This window comes from Lepus europaeus, chromosome 9 (assembly GCF_033115175.1).
Source record: "Lepus europaeus isolate LE1 chromosome 9, mLepTim1.pri, whole genome shotgun sequence".
Lineage (NCBI taxonomy): Eukaryota > Metazoa > Chordata > Mammalia > Lagomorpha > Leporidae > Lepus > Lepus europaeus.
Window position 1 is genome coordinate 41,551,519 of NC_084835.1, and position 23,670 is coordinate 41,575,188.

At 41.7% G+C, this 23,670-nt stretch overlaps 1 protein-coding gene across 1 annotated transcript in view; it reads right to left on the reverse strand.

The window, feature by feature from the left end:
• SUCLG2 (succinate-CoA ligase GDP-forming subunit beta) overlaps positions 1 to 23,670 on the reverse strand; it is a 298,258-nt gene that overhangs the window by 142,927 nt on the left and 131,661 nt on the right. Inside the window, exons 3-5 of the mRNA XM_062201236.1 lie at positions 11,178 to 11,277; positions 10,198 to 10,288; positions 148 to 300 (exon numbers count right to left, since the gene is read on the reverse strand). Of these exons, the coding sequence (XP_062057220.1) occupies positions 148 to 300; positions 10,198 to 10,288; positions 11,178 to 11,277 (344 nt within the window). The remainder of the gene's footprint in view (positions 1 to 147; positions 301 to 10,197; positions 10,289 to 11,177; positions 11,278 to 23,670) is intronic.

A 23,670-nucleotide genomic window follows, 5' to 3' on the forward strand; every position in this document is an offset into this window, starting at 1 on the left:
AGATACCCAGGGAGAAAAAGGACTCAACCTCACACTTCACATTCCAGGAACAGACCTATTCCTGCCAGTCTACGACTCTGCAGTATGCATTTAACAGCTTCTACTCTAACAATCAATCAAACAAGGGAGCCAGGGATTCAAACTTACCTTAAAAATAAGTTCTGGATTCGAAGCTGCCACCTCTTCAATGTCAACACCCCCCTGTGGGCTGCCCACCAGCACAGGGCCATTGCACGACCTGTCCATCAGAATCGCCAGGTAGGTTTCTCTGGAAATGTCCAAGGCTTCGGCAACCATCACCTATCACGGCAATGGGGAAGGCAACTTAATTTGGCGTCAAGCTGATTTCCATTTGGAAATCTACACAAACTTGCTACACAAATCAAATGCGTTCCTGTTCAGGCTCCTCTCTAACCCAGCGAATTAGCTTCCTGAGATTTCAGAGTTCTGTTCTCCTGGTACACAATGCCTATTTTCATCTCTTTAATTGATCTTGTTCACTTGTTAAATCATACGCATTGTTTGCCTAAAGGAACCTTCTCACTTTAATCTTTTTCTTTCTGCCTTGAGAAACACTGTCACTTAAGAAAAACTCCAGGGAAACAAGTGTTATTTTAATTTTAGATATTAACAGTACATAAATACTATTACACTGATGGAAAATGAAGTTTGACTGCCAAAGAGGCAATCTTTTACAGTACGTGTGATGCTTTTTTTTTTTGACAGGCAGAGTTAGTGAGAGAGAGACAGAGAGAGAGGTCTTCCTTCTATTGGTTCACCCCCTCAAATGGCTACTATGGCTGGCGCACTGCACCCATCCGAAGCCAGGAGCCAGGCGCTTCCTCCTGGTTTCCCATGTGGGTGCAGGGCCCAAGCACTTGGGCCATCCTCCACTACCTTCCCAGGCCACAGCACAGAGCTGGGCTGCAAGAAGAGCAACCGGGACAGAATCCGGCGCCCCAACCGGGACTAGAACCTGGGGTGCCAGTGCCACAGGCGGAGGATTAGCCAAGTGAGCCACGGCGCTGGCCCTTGTGATGCTTCTTATGTTAATATACTGCTGTCTCTTAATCGTGTTTCATTTGATATTTTCTTTTAATTTAAAAACCTAACATTTGCCTATTCAAAAATGCAAGTGACACCCCAAGTATATAAATGAAAAGAACAGCGTTTCGTTTTCATCTCCAACACATCCACATCCTTGGGGCCCTGGGACTCATGGCAGTTAGGAGCTCACCTTGCTAGCCTGTGTGTGAGAATCAGAACAGGCACCTGGGCACCTCCTCCTTGGGCAGGACGTGATCACATGCCTGGACCACGACTGGGCAAAGGTGAGTGGGATGGAAGCAATGCACTCCACACTCACTACCTCAGCCAGGTGTCCTCGTCTTGCGCACAGCTCCAACTGTAGGGAGCAACTGCACCAGGACTGCCTGGCTAGTCCATCTTACATGGATCTGTAGGCACCACGGTAACAGGTAACAGACTCGCTCTGCACAGGACAAGCACATCAGACATTCTTGAACGTCTTTGTCCCCTCTTTTCCTTACAGTCCCTCCAGTCTTAATATTAGAACTGGGACATTTTCCTAAGATCCCTGCTTTTCACTCTGACTACACAGTACAAATAGGTTACAGACATAAATGGACTTCAGTTTTCCTAAAATGCTATTTTCAAGGGCCAGCGCTGTGGCATAGCCTAGAAGTTAAGCTGCCTCGTGCAATGCCAGCATCCCATCAAACTATTTATGAGCTGAGAGAGCAACATAAGATGACTCAAGTGTTTGGGCCCCTGCCACCCACATGGGAGACCCCGAGGAAGCTCTTGGCTCCTGGCTTCAGCCTGGCCCAGCTCTGGCTGTCACAGCCATTTGCAGAGTGAACCAAGGGTTGGAAAATCTCCTTCTGTAACTCTGCCTTTCAAATCAATCAATCAATCTGAAAAATGCTACTTTAGTGATTGTTTTTCTCCACACACCTTAATTTTTTTAGTATCCTTATGGATAAGGAAAATAGCAGTAGTGGTTAGGTTTGTAATATATTTAAAAGTAATATTTAAAAGTTTGGTAAGTACTGATGTCCTTAAGTGAGGGGCTGCATAACCTAAGCTCCACCATCCCCACAACAAATCATAACAGATGAGAGGAAGCTAAAATCACTTACAGTGCTATTCCTAAAAGTGGTTTAGCAATAAGTTCCATGTTAAAAGTTACAGATTAGGGGCCGGCACTGTGGCGCAGCAGGTAAAGCCGCCGCCTGCAGTGCCAGCATCCCATATGGGCACCGGTTCAAGTCCTGGCTGTTCCACTTCTGATCCAGCTCTCTGCCATGGCCTGGGAAAGCAGCAGCAGAAGGCCCAAGTCTGTGGGCCCCTGCACCTGCGTGGGAAGACCCTGAGAAAGCTCCTGGCTTCAGATCAGTGCAGCCCCGGCCATTGCAGCCAACTGGGGAGTGAACCAGCAAATGGAAGACCTCTCTCTCTGCCTCTCCTTCTCTCTGTGTCTAACTTTGACTTTCAAATAAATAAATAAATCTTTAAAAAGAACTTACAGATTAAATAGTCTTAGACGTTATTTACTCAGATGTCACCCAAACACTGTTTTAAGTCACATAAAATGGAATAAATATATAAGGACCTAAAATGTTACAATGTAATGAGAATAGCATTCTTTCTTTTTAAACCTTTATTGACTTTATCACCTGTTAAAAATAAAACACAAGGTTATTCAGATCGACTCTTCTGTCACAAATGGAAGCTTGTGGGCACATAAGAACTATTTTGTAACACGCACTGTAACAATTATTACAGAACATTACTGCTTTCAGCTGGTTCTTCTTTCCCACAATGCAGGCCAGTGGCGATCAACAGTCCCCGAGTATCTAAGTTTCCTGCCAGGTTTCAGATGCTAAAAGCACAGTCACTCTCTCAGAATTTCTGACTGGAGGGTCGGCCAGTATCTGAAGCAAACATACTCAGCCCTTTTCTTTCATTATCAAATACAACAATACGCAGTCTATAGGAAGAACTTGAACTCTGCCTTTGTAAGCATTAATGAATGTTATTACATTTTAAGACATGAAAACAATCATTTCTTCTAAAAATGAGGAGACAGTATTATTTCTAAGAAATGTAATGGGCATAAAATACAGATGCATCTTATTTGTGCTTTCAGATTTCGTGGCCTAACTACTGTCCCCTTTCTAACACTGCCCATGGTCTAACATGGTCCAGTGAATGGCAGGTAGTGACTTTCAGGGGTCATTCTGAGAAGCCACACAACACTGCAACTTTAGAGGGCAAGTGTCACTCAAGAGTCCTGTTCTCAGTGCTCTGCTTTCTACCACATTTCTGTTTGTAAAGAGCAGCTGAGGTCTCAAGCAGCTCCTCCATGGCAGAAATAATCTCTCTTTGTGAAAACAGCACCCCCGTTGGGGCCAGCACTGTGGTGCAGCAGGTTAAGCCTCCGCCTGGGATGCTGGCAGCCTTTACGGGCACCGGTATAAGATTTGGCTGTTCTACTTCCAACACAGTTCCTGCTAATGTGCCTGGGAAAGCAGCGGAGGACAGCCCAAAAACTTGGGCTCCTGCACACTGTGGGAGACCAAGAAGAAGCTCCAAGCTCCTAGCTCCGGCCTGGCCCACTGCTATTTGGGGAGTGAACCAGAAGATCGCGTTCGCTCGCTCTCTCTCTCTCTCTCTCTCTCACTCTGTCTTGTGGGTGTGGGTGTGGGTGTGTCACTCCTCCTGTCTCTGTAACTCTGCCTTTCAAATGTTAAAAATAAATCTTTAAAAAGAAAAAAAAAATGTCCCTGAGAAAATACCAACTATTAGGCGATCATTCATGATATTCCATACAAAGGCCAATTTGGAACATTATGAGCCATCCATATGACCCACAATATCATACTGTTTTTAGGAATAGCTGGAGAGAACTCTATATGGGCTCCACCAACTCTGATCCCATGAGATGCATTTCAAAAGAGCCTCCCAGCAATGCATCTTTTTTGTGGGTTCCCAGGAACAGAAAGCTTCTTAACTTTCTTTCTCTAATCGTTGAATCTATGTTTTAAAAAATATCGTGCTATTCAAAATGTGGTCGGCAAATGACTACCAGTGACAAACCATACAGGGAGTGTGACAGCGAAGACTAAAAGTAGACTCTCCATTTCTGCATTTATTGTAGAGCAGTCACCATTCCTGGTTCTGAATCACGGAGGAGCCCACTTCATAATCCCTATTATTATCCCAAGGAACACACATTAGAAAACAAACAGTCGATGAGCAAAAATAATCTGTGTGTTTAAACAGTTTCTTAAAGGAATTGAAAAACTAACGTTTCTATCATCCAGGACACTTTTCCCTTTTGAGAACATGAAAAAGACACTTCTCTCTTTTCCTTGGCTAAGCACAAACAAACCTGGACATTAAATACACAGAAAACTTAAGGTAACTCTGAAAGTCACACAGAAGAAGGTGGAGGAGCTAGGGAATTTGAGATCCAAGGAAGGGGATGACAATGAGGCTTCCTGCATTTGCTTTTAGACTCCTAAGTCTCCGACTTGGTGCTGGAAAAATCAGCAATGTGGAAACAGCCATGGGCACAGATAAAGAAATTTGCAGACCCATGCAACTTCATTACAGAAGTCAACTAAGCATTTAAAAGCATCAACACCAAGTAACAATGAACTTGCTGGACATTAAAATTATGAATATAAACACCACCAACAATTGGTAAAATAAAAAATAGAAATATTCAGAATAAACCTAAAAATGTAAAATGTATACGTAGAAATTCATATAGTACCTGTGAAATGAATCAAAGCAGGTCTAAGAAAAAGGTGAGACAAATTATATTTATGTAGTACCAGATCTACCATAGCAAAGATGTCAACTCTCTCCCAATGAGTTTGCAGGTCTAACAAAATTCCTATGCAAAAATCTCAGCAATATTTTTCTCAAGGTAATATTATTACTCCACACTGTATTTGGAGAGGCAGAGGAAATGGAATAGGTATAATTGTTTTGAAAATGAAGAATAAGGCAAAGAGAATCAGTCTACCCATTGCAGAACTTCTTATACAGCTACAGTGGTGTGGTGGAGGGAAAGACACACAGAGCAATGAGACAGAGGAGAGCCCCAAAATACCCCTACAGATATACTCAGCTGATTTTTGACAAAAGTAACTGAATGGATAAAAAAGGTAAGTTTTTTTTTTTTTTTTTGCGCAAAATGGCTAAAAAGAGGCATTCACAGGCTAAAAAAAGGAAACTCAGGTTTGTCTCACACCTTATTCAATAGTTAACAGAAAATGGACTACAGGTTTAAGTATAAAGTATAGAACATTTAAGGGGAAAAAAAATGAGAAAAAAACTTGCTATCTAGGGCTAGAAAAAGTGTCTTCAGCTCCAAGCCCAAAAGCACAAACCCATAAAGGAAATATCAATATACTAACCTTCATCAAAAGTACTTTTTACAAAAGACCATGTTAAAAAGATGAATACTCAGGTTGTGTCATGGGAGAGAATACTTACAAAGCACATATTCAACAAGTGATTAGCATTTAGATAACTCAAAACTCAGCAGTGAAGCAATAAACAATCCAAATGGAAAATGGGCAAAAGACCTTGTTTATAGTGTTTGTGCTGTCATAACAGAATACCTGAGACCAGGTAATTTACAAAGAATGAAAGTTTGCCTCCTCTGAGTTTTGGGGGCTGCGGCCTCTGAGATCAAGGAGCTTGCATTGCCTTCAGGTGAAGGCCTCCTTGCTGCTTCCTCACGGGGCAGAGGTCAGAGGCACACAAAGTCCTGAGCTAGTTCCCTCCAGCCCTTTACTGGGAGAAACTGATCCACTCCATACAGGCTCCATCTCTTAACTTCACTGCAATGGGAACTAAGTTACAGTATGAGATTTGGAGGGGATGTGCAAACTGTTAACACACGAAAATTCACTGAAGAGAAGAGAATACACAGATGGCAAACAAGCGCGTGAAAGGATATTCAACAAAACAACTAGGAGAACTAGGAAGCGGGAAATCAAACTTGCAAACAAATATTGGTGCACACGTGGAAGAATGCCTTAAATTTATATATTAAAAATTTATAGCAGCCAATTGTTGACTACGATATGAAGAACCATACTCACTCATATTTGGCTAGTGGCAATGTAAAAAGAAATAGCCACTCTGGAAAATGTTTACTGGATTCTGAAAAAAATAAATCATATACCTACCACATAAAACAAAAATTATCCCTAAAAAGAACACTTAAGTTTACACCCAAACCTATCAGTGAGTGTTTAGAGCATATTTATTTCTAATGCCCCCAAACTAAAAACAATTCAGATGCCTTTTAGCTGATGACAGTGTTCATCCATGGCATAGGAGGCTACAGAACAAGAAAATGGAAATGACTGAAAATGCCTCTCTAGAGAAGTATGCTGAATGGAAAAAAAAAAAAAAAACCAACTGAATAGGTTACACTACTGTGTGATATAATTTATATAGCATTCTGGAAATGTTGGTGCCCCTCTCTCGTCAAAATTCATATGTTGAAACCTAATCTCCAATGTGACGATTTGGGGGAATAATTAGAAAATGAGTGTGGAGGCCCCATAAGTGAAATTAGTACACTTACTAAAGGGCACCCCCAAGAGCTCCATCAACCTTTCTACCGTGTGAGGACACAGCAAAGAATCTCTTCTCTATAACCAAGAAATGGGCCCTCACCAGATAATGAATCTGCGGGCACCCTGATCTTGAACTTCCGAGACTCTAAAATTACAAGAAATCAATGTCTGATCGTTGTAAGTCACTCGACTACGGTGTTCTATCCTAGCAGCCTGAGCAGACTAAGACAGGAGCATCAGATGCATACTGTGTTAGGTGTGCATTGACTCCGTAACAATCCTACCTCACAATGATATGATCATTAGACGCACTGGAAAGTGAGACACAGCTACTAAGTGTTGGAACATCAACAAACTAAATAGTAACAGGGAAACAATGTTCTCAGCTGAGATTTTCATTGTCTTATCCTAGAACCCAGCACTAGGCTTGGCACATAAAATAGGTCTGAAATAAACTTCCTGAACACACAATCAAGTCTGCACAGGTTTTTACACTGATGAGCCTCCCAAAAAGTTAGCTTTTGCCATTCCACAATACGTGGTAAATACTAAAAGGTAACAAAAGGTAACCTTAATTCCTCACTCCAGTTCAGCTCCTAATCTTCTGCCACCATGATGGATCAAAGACTGACAGAGAACTAACACAGACTATCCTGGGAAGCAGAAAGTCTACATCAAGCTGTTACTGTTGCTGAGAACTTCAGAGACTTCGCACACTGTGAAAATGAAACATGTGTCACCACCATGGGTGTGGCCTTTGTTAGAACGTTCAATATATTCACTGTCACACTATGTAAAATGCCTGGGGAAAACACCCATTAATAGGAGACTGGTTAAATATTAGTTATGGCATATTTTCGTTCACTGGATACCTTGGTGTCACCAAATCAGAAGAGACAAAACTATACAGACAGACATGGCAAGGTGTCCAAAATTCCTGGATAAGGATATCTCAGAAAGCTTATGGAGAGGTGCATACTGGGTGTATGGTTAAACTGCCATTTTGGCTACTCATGCCTCCTATCGGAGTTCCAGGTAAAGTCATGGTTCTGCTCCCGGTGTACTTTCCTGCTATTGCAGACCCCGGAGGGCGGCAGGTGCCTGGCCAAGTGGTTGGGTCTCTACCACTGATGTGAGAGACCTGAGCCAGGTTCCAGCCTCCTGGCTTCACCTGGGGATTGGCCCTGTCACTTGTGGGTGTTTGGGGAGTGAACTAGCAGATAACTGCTCTTTCCCTAGTCTGTCTGTCTCTATCTGCCTTTCAAATAAGTTAAAAAAATTTATAAAGTTCATAGAAATACAGAATAAAAATAAGTTTATATGGGTGCAAAAAAAATCAAATCCCATTATAACTTTTTCTTAATGCATATTTTCCATGAACATCTTGGACAGCCATCATATACAGTGTATTAATGATACACAAATGTGGCAACATACAATTTATACAGAAAAAAGACAAAACCATTATTTTGGGGTGGTGAGAAAACAAGGAATTTTTACTTTGCAATTTGTATATTTCGGTACAATTGGAATTTTTTATGTTAATCCCTTCTATAATCAGAAAACAAAAAAGACTTTAAAATAAATCACTCCAGTGTTTTTCCGGCAATGAGTCAATTTACAAGAAAGTACTTATCTCTGGTATTTCAGGAACTTATCTCCAAACTAATTTTGTACCAAATCCTATTCTATGCACACTCTAATCTAAAATCCCTTGTGCCCACATAACACAAGGAATTCCTACAAATAAAAATACTAATCATGACCTCTGTGGACAAATTTTGAATACATTATACAAGTAAAGCCCCATGAGCTGATTTAAAATGGAAATGAAAGTATTTTTGATCCAAAAAAACAACAAATCAAAAAGAAACACTCTTGAAGTGTGTTTATTTATTTTTAAAATTTATTTATTTGAGAGGCAGCAGATACAGAGAGAAAAGCAGGAGAGCACTCTTGTCTGCCGACAATGGCTGAAGCTGGGCTGGCCAAAGCCAGGCCCCAGGAACTCAACTCAGATCTCCCGTGGGGGTGGCAGGGACTCAGTTCCTTGAGCCATCTTAGTCTCTAAGCTAACACCTGTCCCACACTGCAGAGTTTTCAAAAGCTCTCTCATCCGCCTGAGAGGCAGCAGGGAAGAGGAATAACCACAGTCAGCTTTTGTCTGCTCTTTTCACGTTCAGAAAAGACTCACGGAGCCAATGACCCATCAGCATCCCAACTCTCCAGCTCGGTGTCCTCTTCTGGGACACTGAGAACTAAGGATAGACCCTCTCATGGCAACGTTTGCAAGCAGGGTGCAAGGCAGAGATCATCACTCTGCAAAGCTATGTCAGTGGAGCCCTAAATCACTTCTTGGACAAGGCCTTCTAACCATGGGTGCTTCCCAGAACCCATGCCCGTGATCTGTGCAGTCACACAGGGCCTTTTGCCCAGAGAGGTCACGCTGCTGTTCCAACATTCTGCTCCAGCCATTCTGCTATCTGTACAAGTAGCCCTGCCTTGTGATTTTGCACTGGGTTGGGCAAATCAAGTAGCTGGTGCTGGGCCTTCAACACAGGAAGGGGTTGTGGCCAAGAGTGACCAGACCAGCAGGAGGGACAAGTGAGGCTTGGCCTCAGCTCTGCCATTCACAATCTTGAGGCTGAGGTAGGCCACATTCCTCTGGGCTCACTTTCCATGTGTGTACATCTATTAAACACACTTAGGAGTCCCAGCAGACGTCACTAATGCAATCTAGTCCCAACCATGACAGTGGTGCCAATGGGAGCCAGCTCCAAGTAGGGCTCGGGAGCACTCAGGAAACAACTGCAGCAGGGTTCTGCTAGGAGGAACAGTGGGTGGGGTGTGTGGGAGCAAGGGGTGCCCCTCACTGAGTTTAAGGCCATGGGGCTGAGTCCCTTTCAGCTTTAACTAGAATGCATCTGTTCTGAAAGGAAAAGCTAATGCTTCCATCATTCATCCACCCATCTCACCAAATGCTAGTGAAAATAAGTAGTATGACTCATGTAGAATCCTTTTAATTTCTCATCAAAGTCATACATACCACTTACTACACAAAGTACACAAGACTTAAAATCTAAAATTAAAACAAAACTAAAGAAGGTTTACAAAATAAAGTGAGGGGCAGGTATTGTGGTGCAATGGGTTAAGCGGCCACATGGGACACCAGCATCATACATGGAGGTGCCAGTTCAGGTCCCAGCTACTCCACTTCTACTCATCAGCTCCCTGCTAATGTGCCTGGGAACCAGTGGATAATGGTTCAAGTACTTCAGTTCCTGCAGCCCATGTGGGAGACGGGGATGGAGTTCCTGGCTCTTGGTTCTGGCCTGGCCCAGCTCTGGCTACTGCAGCCATCTGGGGAGTAAATCAGAAAATAGAAGATCTCTCTCTCTCAAGTAAAAGAGGAAAAAGGAAATTTAAGTAAGTAAAAATAAATAAATAAAATGGCATCCTGCCAAAAAGCAGTGATTCATTACAATCTGTCAAAACTGAAATAGGGGTTTCTTTTTTTTGTTTGTTTTTTAACACATGCACAGAAAGTGACCAAAAGCTTCCATATTACCTTGTTAACTTTCACACCTTCTTTCGGAGTTTGTTTTGTTGCTAGATTATAGCCAATCATCTGTTTAGCCAGCTGTCCCACAACTTTAGGGCTAAGAGGGAAAGAAAAAGAGAAAAGGAGAAGGAAATCAAAGTCTGTCGACGGCCATTTTAAAGCAGGATCCACATGTGCTCCCGTCCACCCTGCATGGGATCCACGTCCACCCTCACAAAATCCAAAGGTCCTTCCACGCATCCTCCCATGTGCCCAGCACTACCCAGGGGGCTCAGCAAGAGCAACACGTGAATGAGGAAGAGAATGGAGGGGCGAGGGAGGGACGCGTCAATGAAGTGTAACATGCTTGCAGACCTCTGCAATCCCCTCCCTCCAAATAAATCACACGCACAGTACAAAGAGACGCTACTGAAACACCTAACGGATTTATGGGAGAGGTGAATACAAATCTGACAGGAGACAGCTTGCGATGCATAGAAAAGGAGGGGAACAGGGAAGGGAGGAAGGAAGTAAACACTGATGAAGAGAAAACAGGAGCAACGTGGAGAGTCCAGTGCTGGGAAATGCAGGAGACAGTGGAAAAGACAGGCTCAGATACCAGCAGGGCTGGGCTGCTGGACAAGAGGCATGATTCACGGCAGTGGCAGTGGGGCGACAAGGTAGGTTCTTGCATGGGGAAGTGACATTAGGGGGTAGCATGTTACTTGCAGGTCTTATTGTTTCCAGCAGTCACAATGAATCAGTGATTGCCTAGGAGAGAAGGACTGTCACGTTTTCCCCAATTAGGGAAAAAAAAACCTTTAATAAGGGCAGAGGGAAAGCAGGGCATAGCCACACCCCCACATCTGCAATTTCAGGTTCCTCTCCATGCCATCACCTGCTCCCACCCCGCCTTGCCCCTGCTTCTCGGGGCACCCTTCAGACCTTCAGCAATGTTTCCATAACTGCATGGCTCAAAGACAAGAACTGAACACCTCCACACTTACTCTTTGGTTAAATGCACGCCGCCTTTCAAACCACTATTGAAGACACCTTTTCCTCTTCCTCCAGCTAGGATCTGGGCTTTTAAAACAATTTCTTTTGCATCTGAAAAAAAAAATTCAGAGCAGGTGGTTGACTTCAAATTCTTTCATATATATATATATATATATATATATATATATATATGCAATAAAGAAAGCAATAAAGATATATAACATTTCAAGTGATTGGTAAAAGCTCTTGCAGACCAAATTCAAAAATAAAGGCAATAAAGAACTTCAAAAAAGTCCCTATGTGTGAACACAAAGCTGTTTTTTTTCTTTCTTTTTTTTTTTTTTTAAATAATTCAAGATACTACTGAAATCCTTCCTGCCTATGTCATCAGCTAATACTCAGCTGTCCTAACAGAAAGTGGACCATGAACTCTGGCTCTTCTGAGTGGGGGAGGCAGGAAGAGGGAGGGTAGGAGTGGGCAAGTAGGGTGGGGAGAATCAGTATGTTCTTAAATTTGTATTTATGAAATGCGTGAAGCGTATATACCTTAAATAATAGGTTTCTGGGGAAAAAATGATGCAGGATAAATTCAGGACATTGGTGCTGATTTTACTTTGCAGTGACACTCCCATGTGGCAGAAGCACCAATCTGCCAATCAGAGGAGTGAACTGTCAGCCACTGGACATGGCAAAGGGAAAAGCAGACTGCGTGAGGCCAAGGTTTAAAAGGCAAGCCACAAAGGCCATGTTTAATAACTGCATTCTTGGAAACTCACCGTTTTCTGAGCAGTTGTTCTATATATTGATAGGGCTAGTCGAGGGAGGACGAAATGGATTAAAACTAAAAGCAAGCAATATTTTCCAACTACCGGCAAGGTAACAAAGCTTCCTATGGGGAAGTGGATGTAGAGTCACCATTTCTCAGCACACTCCAGGGAAGAACAAACGCCCCATCCTTGACCTCCCGGACTGCAGCTGTAAATGCTGAGTTACAAACTCAAGCATCCTCAGGGGCCTGCCAGGGAAGCTCCATGTGTGAGGCAGCCCAGTGATAAAAGGCACCTTTATTAAACAGGAGCACTTCCTCCCCAGCCACTGAAAACAAAGCAGACTCCAAATCCAATATGTTTAATAAACCACGCAGCACATGCCCGCAGGCCACAGCTGGCACTTCCCGTTTGAGAGTCTTCTTTATGTAAAATCAGAGATCCAAACCAGCTAGTCCTCCACAAGGCAGTGATGGCTTCCGGTTCAGCATGTCAGGTTTAGAATACAAAGGGGTTCTATTCTGCAAAAGGACAGGGTGAGATGGTCATCCTAGTTGATGTTATTTATAATTAAGGCTCATCCACTGTCCTCATTGGTCTTATTTCCTCCTACATTTGCTTATCCTTGGAAAACCAGGGCTCAACTTCCTCTTTGAAGCAAAACCAGTTCCTTCTTAGAATTACAGTCCTTTATTCTTTCCAACAACACTTTCTGTCTTGAGTATGAATGCTCATATCCTCAAACCCTCAAATCAACTGGGTCCTATGAAGCAAAGCTGAAGATAAGCCATGGCCACTACTCAGTATCAGAAACTTGCCAGGAATACTGAAAGATGTGCTACACACAGAAACAGAGAAAGATAATATCATGAAAGAATATGAAGGCTGAAAACCTACTAATCAAAGTCCCAAGGAGATCCAAAAAAACAACAGGAATATTTATGGAAAAATGGTAGGACAAAGTCATTACTCAAAATAATAATGCTGAATATAAATAAACCAGATTCTCCAATTAAAAGATACAGACTGGCTGACTGGATTAAAAACAAGACCCATCGATATGCTCCCTACAAGAAATATACCTCACCAAAAAAGATACACAGACTGAGAGTAAAAGGATGGAAAAAGACATTCCACACAAACAAATTAAAAATGAGCAGGAGTAGCTATCCTAACATCCAACAAAATACATGTTAACACAAAAACTGTCCAAAGAGAAAAACCTGCAATCATATTATGTATGTTTTCTAATCACAATGGAATGAAGCAGGAAATTAACAGTTTAAGAAATGCCAGAAAACAAGGAAATACTTGGAGACTGAACAACATGCTTCTGAATGAACAGTGGGTCAAAGAAATCAAATGGGAAATAAAGAAAATTCCTAGAAGGGAATGAAGATGATAGCACATCAAAACTTATGGGACACAGCAAAACCAGTGTTAAATGGACAATTTACAGCAGTTAGCGCTTACATCAAGAGATTGGAATGGCATCAAACAAATAATCTAACAATGCATCTGAAGGACCTAGAAAAAATAAGAACAAATCAAATGCAAAATTAGTAGAAGGAAAGATACAATAAAAATTAAAGAATACACAAATTTGAAACTGAAAAAAAAAGATGAATGAAATGAAGAGCTGGCTTTCAAAAAAACAAAAAACCAAAAACCTGATACACCACTGGCCCAACTACCCAAAAGAAAAAGGGAGAGAACCAATGGAGCCAGTGCTGTGGCATAGCAGGTAAAGCCACCACCTACAGTGTTGTCTTCCCATATGGGCATTGGTTCGAGTCCCAGCTGCTCCGTTCTCTTTTTTAAATATTTATTTGAAAGGCAGAGTTACAGAGAGGCACAGAGAGAGAGACAAGTGTTTCATCTACTGGTTCACTCCCTAAATGGCCACAATGTCCAGAGCTGGGCAAATCCAAAGCTAGGAGCCAGGAGCTTCATCTGGGTTTCTCACATGGGTGCAGGGGCCCAAGGAATTACGTTATCTTCTACTGCTTTCCCAGGCCATAGCAGAGAGCTTGATTGGAAGTGGAGCAGCTAGGACTTGAACTGGCACCCATATGGATTCTGCTGCTAGCTGGTGCACAGAGGATAGCCCAAGTCCTTGGGAGACCAAGAAGAAGCTTCTGCTCCTGGTTTTGGATGGCCCAGCTCTGGCTGTTGCGGCCATTTAAGGAGTGAACCAGAAGGAAGATTTCTGTCTCTCTGCCTTTCAAATAAATAAGTAATCTTTTACAAAGAAAGAAAAAAAAAGAAAGAAAAGGAGATGCTACAACAGATAGCACAGAAATAAAAAGAACCACCAGGAATTAATGCAAACAGCTATATGCCAACAAACTGGAGAATGCATAAGAAATTGACACAGACAAAAATAGAGTCACAAAGACAAAACCTAAATAGATCAACAACCAAGACAGACACTGAATCAATATTAAAGAGCGCCCCTCCCCCCTTACAAAGAATAGTCCAGGACCAGCTGGCTTCACTGTTGAGTTCTTTGACACTTTAAGAGAAGAATCTGTTCCAATTCTTAAACTATTCCAAACGACTGAAAGGGAAAGAATCCTCCCAAATTCCTTCTATGAGCTCAGCATCCCCTTAATTCAAAAATAAGAAAAAGATACAACAAAGAGAACTATAGACCAATATCCCTGATAAACACTGATGCAAAAATCCTCAACAAAATATTAGCTAATCGAATATAACAATAACACATCAAAAATTATCCATCTTGACCAAGTGGGATTTATATCTGGGATGCAGGGATGATTCAACCTATGAATCAATAAATGTAATACATCACATTGTCAAATTGAAGAATAAAAATCATATGATCATCTCAACATATTCAGAGAAAGCATTTGATAAAATCATCTTAAGAAAGGAACATATCTAAATGTGATCAAGGCAATATATGACAAACCCAGCACCACCAGATCAGGGAAATGCAAATCAAAACCACAATGAGGTTTCACCTCACCCTAGTTAGAATGGCTCTCATATGAAATTCAAGAAACAGTAAATGTTGGTGAAGAAGTGGCAAAAAAGGTACCCTAGTCCACTGTTGGTGGGAATGTAAACTAGTATAGCCATTGTGGAAGGCAGTATGGAGATAACCCTGAAAGCTGAAAATAGACCTACCACGTGGCCCAGCAATCCCACTCCTGAGAATTTACCCAAAGGAAATGAAATCAGCATATGAAAGAATTATCTGTACCCCCATGTTTATTGTTGCTCAATTCACAATAGCTAAGATATGGAATCAACCCAGATGTCTGTCAAGTGAGGACTGGATAAAGAAATTATGGGATATGCACTCTATGAAATACTATACAGTGGTTAAAAAACAAAATTCAGTGTTTTGCAATAAAATGGATGAATCTGAAAAACATCATACTTAGTAAAATAAGCCAGTACAGAATACTACTCATCTGTAAAAAAAAAAAAAAAAAAAAAAAGTGCGGGGTCTGGGGGGAATCCTGTCTTCTACAACAAAATGGATGCAATGGGGGACCATTTTACTTAAGTAAGGCAGTTCCAAAAATTAAAATACCTTATGTTTCCCCTGATCTGTGTGGTAACTAAAAGAGTATCAAAAATATTCTGTGTAGGAATGAAAAATCACATTTTAAGATTGATGATTTGTTTACAGCCTTTGTCTCTACTGTTCAGGAACAGTGTTTTTTTCTTCTTACTATTTGTTGAACTTTTGCCTTAGTGTAGGGTTAATCATGAGTATGAAGTAAACTCAAGGATCATTATAAAAATTCAGAGAGGGAGTAAGAGAGGAAGGAGAAGGAAGGGTGGGAGCAAGGAAGGAGGGTAGGCTGGGAAGTATCACTATGTTCCTAAATCTGTGTATATGAATTATCAGAAATTTGTGTACTTCAAATAGAAAAAAATATAAAAAGGAAAGAAAGAAGGAAACTGGGTTGAGCTCTACTTCCGCCTTTGATTCCAGCTTCTTGCTGAGGCACACCCTGGGAGCAGCAATGATGGCTCAAGCAGCTGGGGTCCTGCCATCCACATCAGAGACCCGGACTGAGCTCCTGGCTTCCAGCTCTAGCACCAGCCAAGCCTTGGCAAAGGCAGACATTTGAGGAGTGTCAGTGGTTGGGAGCTCCCTCCCACTCTCTCTCAATGAAAACAAAAAAAAGTTAAGGTAAAGCTAGGATAGCAAACATCATCATCATTTCCATCAATTAACAAAACAAAACATATAGGAGAAAGTACTTCCAAGTATCTTTTGAAGATTTCAAGTAAAAAAAAAAAAAAACTATGTCTTGCCTCTACAAATTATTTTTTAAAGAATTATTTATTTGAAAGGCAAAATTACACACACAGAGAGAGACAGAGAGATGGAAGAGAAATGTTCCAGCTGCTGTATCACTCCTCAAACAGGTGCAATGGCTGGGGCTGGGCCAGGCCAAATCCAGGAACCAGGAGCTTCATCTTGGTCTCCCATGTGGGTGTAGGGGCCCAAACACTTGGGCCATCTTCTGCTGCTTTTCCAGGCACATTTTCAGGGAAGTAGATCACAACTGTAGCATCTGGAAAATGAACTGATGCCCAACTGGGATGCCGGCATCACAGGTGGAAGCTTAGCCTGCTATGCCACAATGCCAGCCATGCCTATACAAATTTTAAAGTAGTGTGATCACTTGAAATTATTTAAAAGGATAACCAGCCTTCCACTGCCAGTATTGTTTGTCATATTCTTGTCATCCAGAAGAGATACACTGTCCTTTCTGGGCCTTCCAGCAGCAAAACTGGGAAGCCAGATGGACCAGCTGACTGGGTACTGTTACAGGAACCACGTGGGCTTGAGGGGGGCAGCCCAGTCACCAGCCCTCAAGACAAAGAAACAATGGTGTCTTCAATGACAGGCGTCAGTTACACATCACAACTGGACCTGGTGTCAGAGGAACCCCACATCACCCAGCTGGTAGCCAAAGCAAGCACTGTGGGAATTGTGAAGGTATCTAAAACAAGAAGAAAAAAAAAAAAAAGAAACAGACTATCTAATCTATGCAAGTCTTCGAAAACTTATATCCCAGCCCAAATTGAGTTCAGTACAATCAACTCAAGTGCTAAATCAATACGGTAAATTCAGCAGCCATGTACAAATCAAGCTTTTTTGTATCTTAAAGAAAACTCTCATGAAGGAATGAATACAATTCAGTGGTTATTTAGTCAAAATACTGAAAACTAAGGGGCCCAATCTGACTCAACACTCACCACTCTCTTCATTCATTGTTTACCCAGCTGATTCACACTTACTACCCGCACTGCTTCAGTTTTAAAGATAGGATTTCTCCCAACACTCTCATAAATTTGTTCTTTTTTATAGTACCTCCCACTCCTATTCCCAAACACTATTACAAAAGAACATCCCATACATGAAATCCAATATTTTCCTGAGTAAATAAAGATGATTTAAATTGTAGATTAACAAGCTGAACAGAAAGAGGGGGAAATGCCTACTCCAAGGGTTTCGGTATAGAAACAGATTGTACTCATACAAAGAGAACCATATTCCTGCACTCTGTGATGGTTCAATCCAAGTCCATATCACTCCAACGTCCTCCTTTTAACTGTACACAAGAGCTAAAATACGCAGTATCTTTACTGTGTTTTGTTCACTTCCCAGTGAGTTTCTGACAAAGAACAGAACTCACGGCTGGGGTTCACCTGAATTTGATATGCATCCGTGCATTACAAATATATAGATATAGAGACAGATATAAATATCAGGTGAAAAGGTATCAAAGGACATATCTGATAAAATTACAAGTCTCTAAGGACTCTTACAAACCACATCACTTAAGAGAATAGTATCACAGCCATTTATAAAGCCTAAACAAACTCCACTCATGGTCTTATTTCATTCTACCAGCTTTGGTAAAATAAGGCTTTTACAAAGTTTTTCTCTCATTCTTTACCACAAGCATTACTCCAATTATAATGCGGTTTTATAACAATTTGTATAGTCCTTCAACTGTCTCATGCTGGATAATAAATATTCTTTGAAGAAACATTGTTCTGTTACCGGAGGGAAGGCCATGGAAGCAGTGGGGTTCTTGTCTTCAAGCAAGAATTCAGGCATGAGACAGAGTAGAGTGATAAGGCTTTACTGAGGACAGGGCATCCATCAGAACAGAAGGGACAGAGAGAGAATGCCCAGTGGCTCGGACAGGGGAAAGCGAGGTTACATGGTTGAGTGGAGAGAATACACCTGGGCAGGCCAGGAGGGCAGCACAGCAGAGAGGCAGAGGGCTGCCTAGGTTTTTAAGGGAGTCTGCTTACCCACCTCTCGCTCTCCTCAAGGACAAAGGATGGAGAGACCCGGCTGAAGGGTTTGTTGTTCCTCCCCAGATTTGCTGGCTTGCTGGGCAGAGTAGGGGGGCTTCCCTTAGGGTGGGGTCTGAGTAGGTTTTACTGCTCATGTTATCAGGTAACCCATTTGGTCCTGAGGAGAGAGAATTCTCCTGGGAGCTTTCCTTGGGGGGAGGGCTGGGACCACCTGGGAGGTTATCAGGGTCTGGGCAGGACTTTGAAGTCCAAGATGCTGGGCTTCTGAGCTTCTGCAGTAGGCAGTAGGTGCTCGTCTTCAGGCCTTTCTCATACACACATAGGCTCAATTTCTGACTTCCTACCTAAGAGTTCCATTTAAATATATATATATATATATATATATATATATATATGGCAGACATGGTACACTGGCTTAGCAACCACTTGGGACACCAGCACCATACAGTGAAGGGGCAGTCTGAGCCTCAGCTGCTCTGCTTCCAATCCAACTTCCTGATAATGCACTTGGGAGGCAGCTGAGGACGTATTGGTGCATCCTATGCAACCAGCCACATGTGAAAATCAGATGGAATTCCAGGTTCCTGGCTTCAGACCAGCCCTGGCTGTTCAGTTAATTAAGGAAGTGAACCAGCAGAGGGAATATTGTGTGTATGTGTGTGTGTGTGTGTGTTTTCCTCTGTTGCTGTGCTTTTTAAGCAATGAAAACAAGTAAAAATAAACCTTTAAAAATAAGAAGTTAAATCCCTAAGGATTCAAACTAAGTAAGACCAATAAGAAATGCGTTTAATGAATCAAGTTTTATAAAGGTGGTTAGCATTCTGAGATAGCATTCTGAAACCATACTTATATAAAATAATGTTCACAAGACACATTTCAGAACCATAATGGGGACCATAGTAAATGCCTAAAAATATAATCAAGAATATTGATAAGCTGGTTTCAAATATCTTTTTCAAAACAGCTTACTGATATATTGAATAGTTGTATTACCGAGCTACTATATTCAGCACTGCTTTCTTCCTAAACACAATACCTTCCTAAATGCAAAATGCACCAGTATGCATGCTGACACTGCATCTAGATAACTCTACAATAGTCGTTTATCTTGAGTCAATAACACTGGACTAGTTGAGGAAACAATGATTTCTATGGTTCATGGACTGGAGCGAAATTAGAATATCCAGTCTTCAGCACAATTGCATTGTGCAATTTCTATCATGGAGATCACCTTTCATGACTTTGATAGAATTCCTAATTGAGAAAGTAAAAATGTATTTCAGTATTTCAGATTGACCTATTACCAGAAGGAAGGGAGAGGGAAGGCAAGACAAGAACGGAGAGATTTTACAGAAAAATGAGCCTTTGTTAAAAACATACAATTATAGCCAGATAAGATAGAAGTCTAAGTGCCAATTTCCCAAAGGAGGAAATGAGGCAACTTCTGTGCTTTCATTTGGACTCCAGAACTCAAACTCAAAAATAGAGAGTTACCAATTTTCAATGGTCTCTGTAACAACTCCTTGGGGATTGACTCACACTGTAACCAGGTCACCAGGACCAAGACCATGATGACTCTTTCCATAGGCACAGTGGCATTTCTGAGAAAAAAACAATCCTGTGAACGCCCACGGTGTCCCATGGGCTCATCAGCTTTACGATCAAGAATTTAAAAACATGCACAAGGCATCAGAATAAACCAGTCCATGAGTTGCATCACTTAACTGAATCAGACCAGAGATACTTTGCTTTCCACCAGAACACTATCCATTAGAGGTTGTAAGCTGCAACACTGTCTAAAATAGCAATTTTCAAATATAAGTAAAAGATGAAAATAGGACCATCCCTAGAAAGGGAATTTTTGATACAAATAGGAAGGTGTCAAGAGAGATATTCTTTAATGTTAGAAAGTCCTTACTTTATTTTTAATTTTATTTAAGTTATACAAGTTTCATGTATTTTATGCATACAGATTTAGGGACATAGTGACATTTCCCCTCACCCTCCCTCCAGTCCATGCTCCAACCCTTCCTCTTCCTCCTCCCTCTCACATTCCCATAATTAATTTTTAAAAGGATCTATTTTCCATTTACTTAATGATCATATAGTTAACCCTACACTAAGTAAAAGAGTTCAACGAATAATATGAATAGGAAAAAACAAAACAAAAACAAAAAAAACACTGTTCCTCAACAGAAGAGACAAGAGCCATATACAATCAGAATCTCAAAATGTCTATTTCACTCCAATACATTACATTTCAGGTACTCTATTAGCTACCTCGGATCAGGGAAAACCTATGATATCTGTCTAGAAAGTCCTTTATTGATAAGGATACTATGTAAATTTCAAATCTAAAGCTTCCTAATAAATATGGTATTTAACCAGTTCTACCTTATCAAAAAAACTGTTTCATTCTGATGCTATATGGGCATGATAATGCCACTGTGGACAGTTTATTGATTATAAAGATGATAATAGCATCTTAGTACAAAACATACTTATAGTTTCAAGGGAATAATTTTAGTCCCTATAAAAACTCCTAAGTCAAAGTTTATTATTGTTTCCTCATACTATCACACTCTCAAAAACACTGTATATTTACTGCTACATATAGGCCTCATTAAAACTTACAACAACAAATTAGCTTACTCTTCTGATCTTGTCGCTGATGTTATTTATTGCTTTCATAACCATTAATACATACCGCATTGGTGATAAAAGTTTTAAACCCAAATAAAAATTACCTCTGGACAAGGTCAATTGGGTTGTAACATCTTATTTTTGCATAAAATATATAATCTTTCCCTTTTCATGAAGTTACTACTAGTAAATGAATCTTGCTTTGTACCCTCTAGATTAAGATATTAATTCTACAAGAAAAGCTTAAGGACAGAATCTCCTAACAACAATGTGCAAAAAGATCCACTGGCCTTACTCAAACATCTATACTCATCAAAGAGGTTCTATCGTTACAATATCACAACCACAGGACATTAAGATTGGAAGAAATAACAATTTTTCAGAAGAAAACCATTTTTTTCAGAAGAAGAAATTTCAAAGAAAAATCTTTTCTATGTTTTATACAGATTCCAGAATGAATTAATTCTACAGTGGCATACACACTGATAGTAAGACTACCTGCACTTTTACGGCAATAGCATCTGGAAACAGCCATGTGAGATGAAAAGCACTTATAAATAGCAAAAGCATTTCCACTGTTTTGGGAGTACATTTGAAACTAAAGAAGAATAAGGAACTAGTCATAGAAATAAAACATTTTTCTCCCTGATTTTCAAGCCAAAGATGAGAGTCTGGGTTCAATTATGGAAGCCGAAGGATGAAAAATTAGGGACCAGGATTTACTACAGGAATGAAAATTTACACGACTGCAGGAGGAGCTGGGAAAGAAAGGTCTGAGAGTCAGGCTGGATGATCACAACAGCCCTCAGCCAGCCAAGCAAGAGACCTCGCCCCTCAAGAAAGATTAGGGGGCTGGCAAAGCAGCCTGCAGACAGGGACCGGGACATGTGCCAAGCAGATCACACAAGCTGGAGTCCAGAAAGCCAACAGCTGGGAAAACAGCTGGACATGGAGCAGAGCAGGACGAGATAGAGCTGAGCCTCTCTCCCAGCATCTCTGCACCTATCTATCGCCACCGAACCACAGCAAGCTTCGGACAGCCAGGGCTACAGCCCACGTTCTGTGCAAATTCCTCTTTCAGAGAACTCTACCCCTCAAATGACACAAGGAAAGGGAATTTTGGCAAGTGTGGCTCCAGCTTAAGCCAGGGAACACCGGATCAGATCACCACACATGACGGGAAGGATATCTGATGGGCCAGCCCACGGTTGGTGAAGGCTGGGGGTGAACAGCTCTGAAATTCTGCCGAGAGGCTTGGAAACCAACCCTGTGCCAAAAGATGTCCCTCCTATCCTCACAGTCAACTGGAAGCTATCCAACACGAGAAACACAGAAGGAGATGCTCTTGTCGACCTGAACCAGCAGTGGAGAAGAGAGAAAGATGACTGTGAATGGCCATGCATACAGCTCATTTCTTCGTGAGAACTCATACAGTTTTTATTATGAGCCAATTGAACGGCCATGGCATTTAAAATGTATGGGACATACACAACCTGGCTGGATTCTTATTTAAAGACGTCTCGTTCATTTTTACAGCAACTGTACTAATCCTCTTAGCTCTCCCATCTTCTTAAATGAAAATCTGGTCTTTGCCTTATTTTCTCTCATTTAACTCAAGCCCTCCCTCGGCCCATGCCCTGGCGAGACACGTACTCACAGCCATCACCCAACACCTGTGGAAGCCATCGTCCTGGTGCACATGCTTCGTGACCACACAACCGCCCATTTGCCCCACACTCCTCCCTCTGCTCAAGTGAGGCAGATCATCTTGGGAGCAGGTCTCCTCAGAGGATTCTGGAGCAGAGTGCTAAGCCCCTGGTGACACAGTTGTCTCCTTCGACCTTGGTCTGTGTGTCCCAAGGCAGACACTCTCCAGGGTAGACTCTGGGTCAGGGCAGCTCAACCTGAGGCCTCGGTGCCCTCACTGCTCCAGGCGCTACAGCCTGTATATTTCATTCTTACGCACAGAGAGCATCCCCCCAGAACCCTTCACCCCTCGGATCAGTGCTGCTCCTTAGTTAGAGACCCATTTCCCAGATACAAACTCAAACTCCCTCTGAAAGACTCCTGAGCCCAGTGCCATCTGAAGCAATAGGGATGGGAACCTGTTTCATGTTGTTGAAAAGATTCTCTCGACAGTTAAAAGGGACCTGGAATGTTCTAAGACACTTAGGAGGTCTCTGCTCAGTGCTCACGGGAAATCTTTTGCTACAACAATCCAATTCGTCTGAAAGTTGATTAAAAATGAGGGTTTTTCATTGCAATGTGACTGTAACAGGGAAAGACTGGACACAATGTGTGTGTCCAGCAATATTTGGACATTATGAGAAAAATAAATATTGCACAGCTACACAATGAACCAAAAATACTACAAAGTCATGGATAATAATTAAATTCCTCCTAATGTACGAATATGGGAAAATGCCCATGAACACAGTAAGCTTTAAATCTTGGGGCCAGCACTGTGGCACAACAGGTAAAGCCGCTATCTGCAGTGCCAGCATCCCATAGAGGTGCTGGCTTATCTACTTCTGATCCAGCTCTCTGCTATGGCTGGGAAAGCAGCAGAAGATGACCCAAGTGATTAGGCCCCTGCATCCGCACGGGAGACCTGGAAGAAGCTCCTGGTTCCAGGCTTCTGATTGGCACAACTATGGTTGTTGCAGCCATCTGGGGATTAAACCAGTGGATAGAAGACCACCCCCCCTCCGTCTCTCCCTCTCTCCCTCCCTCTCCCTCTCTATGTAATTCTGCCTTTCAAATAAATAAA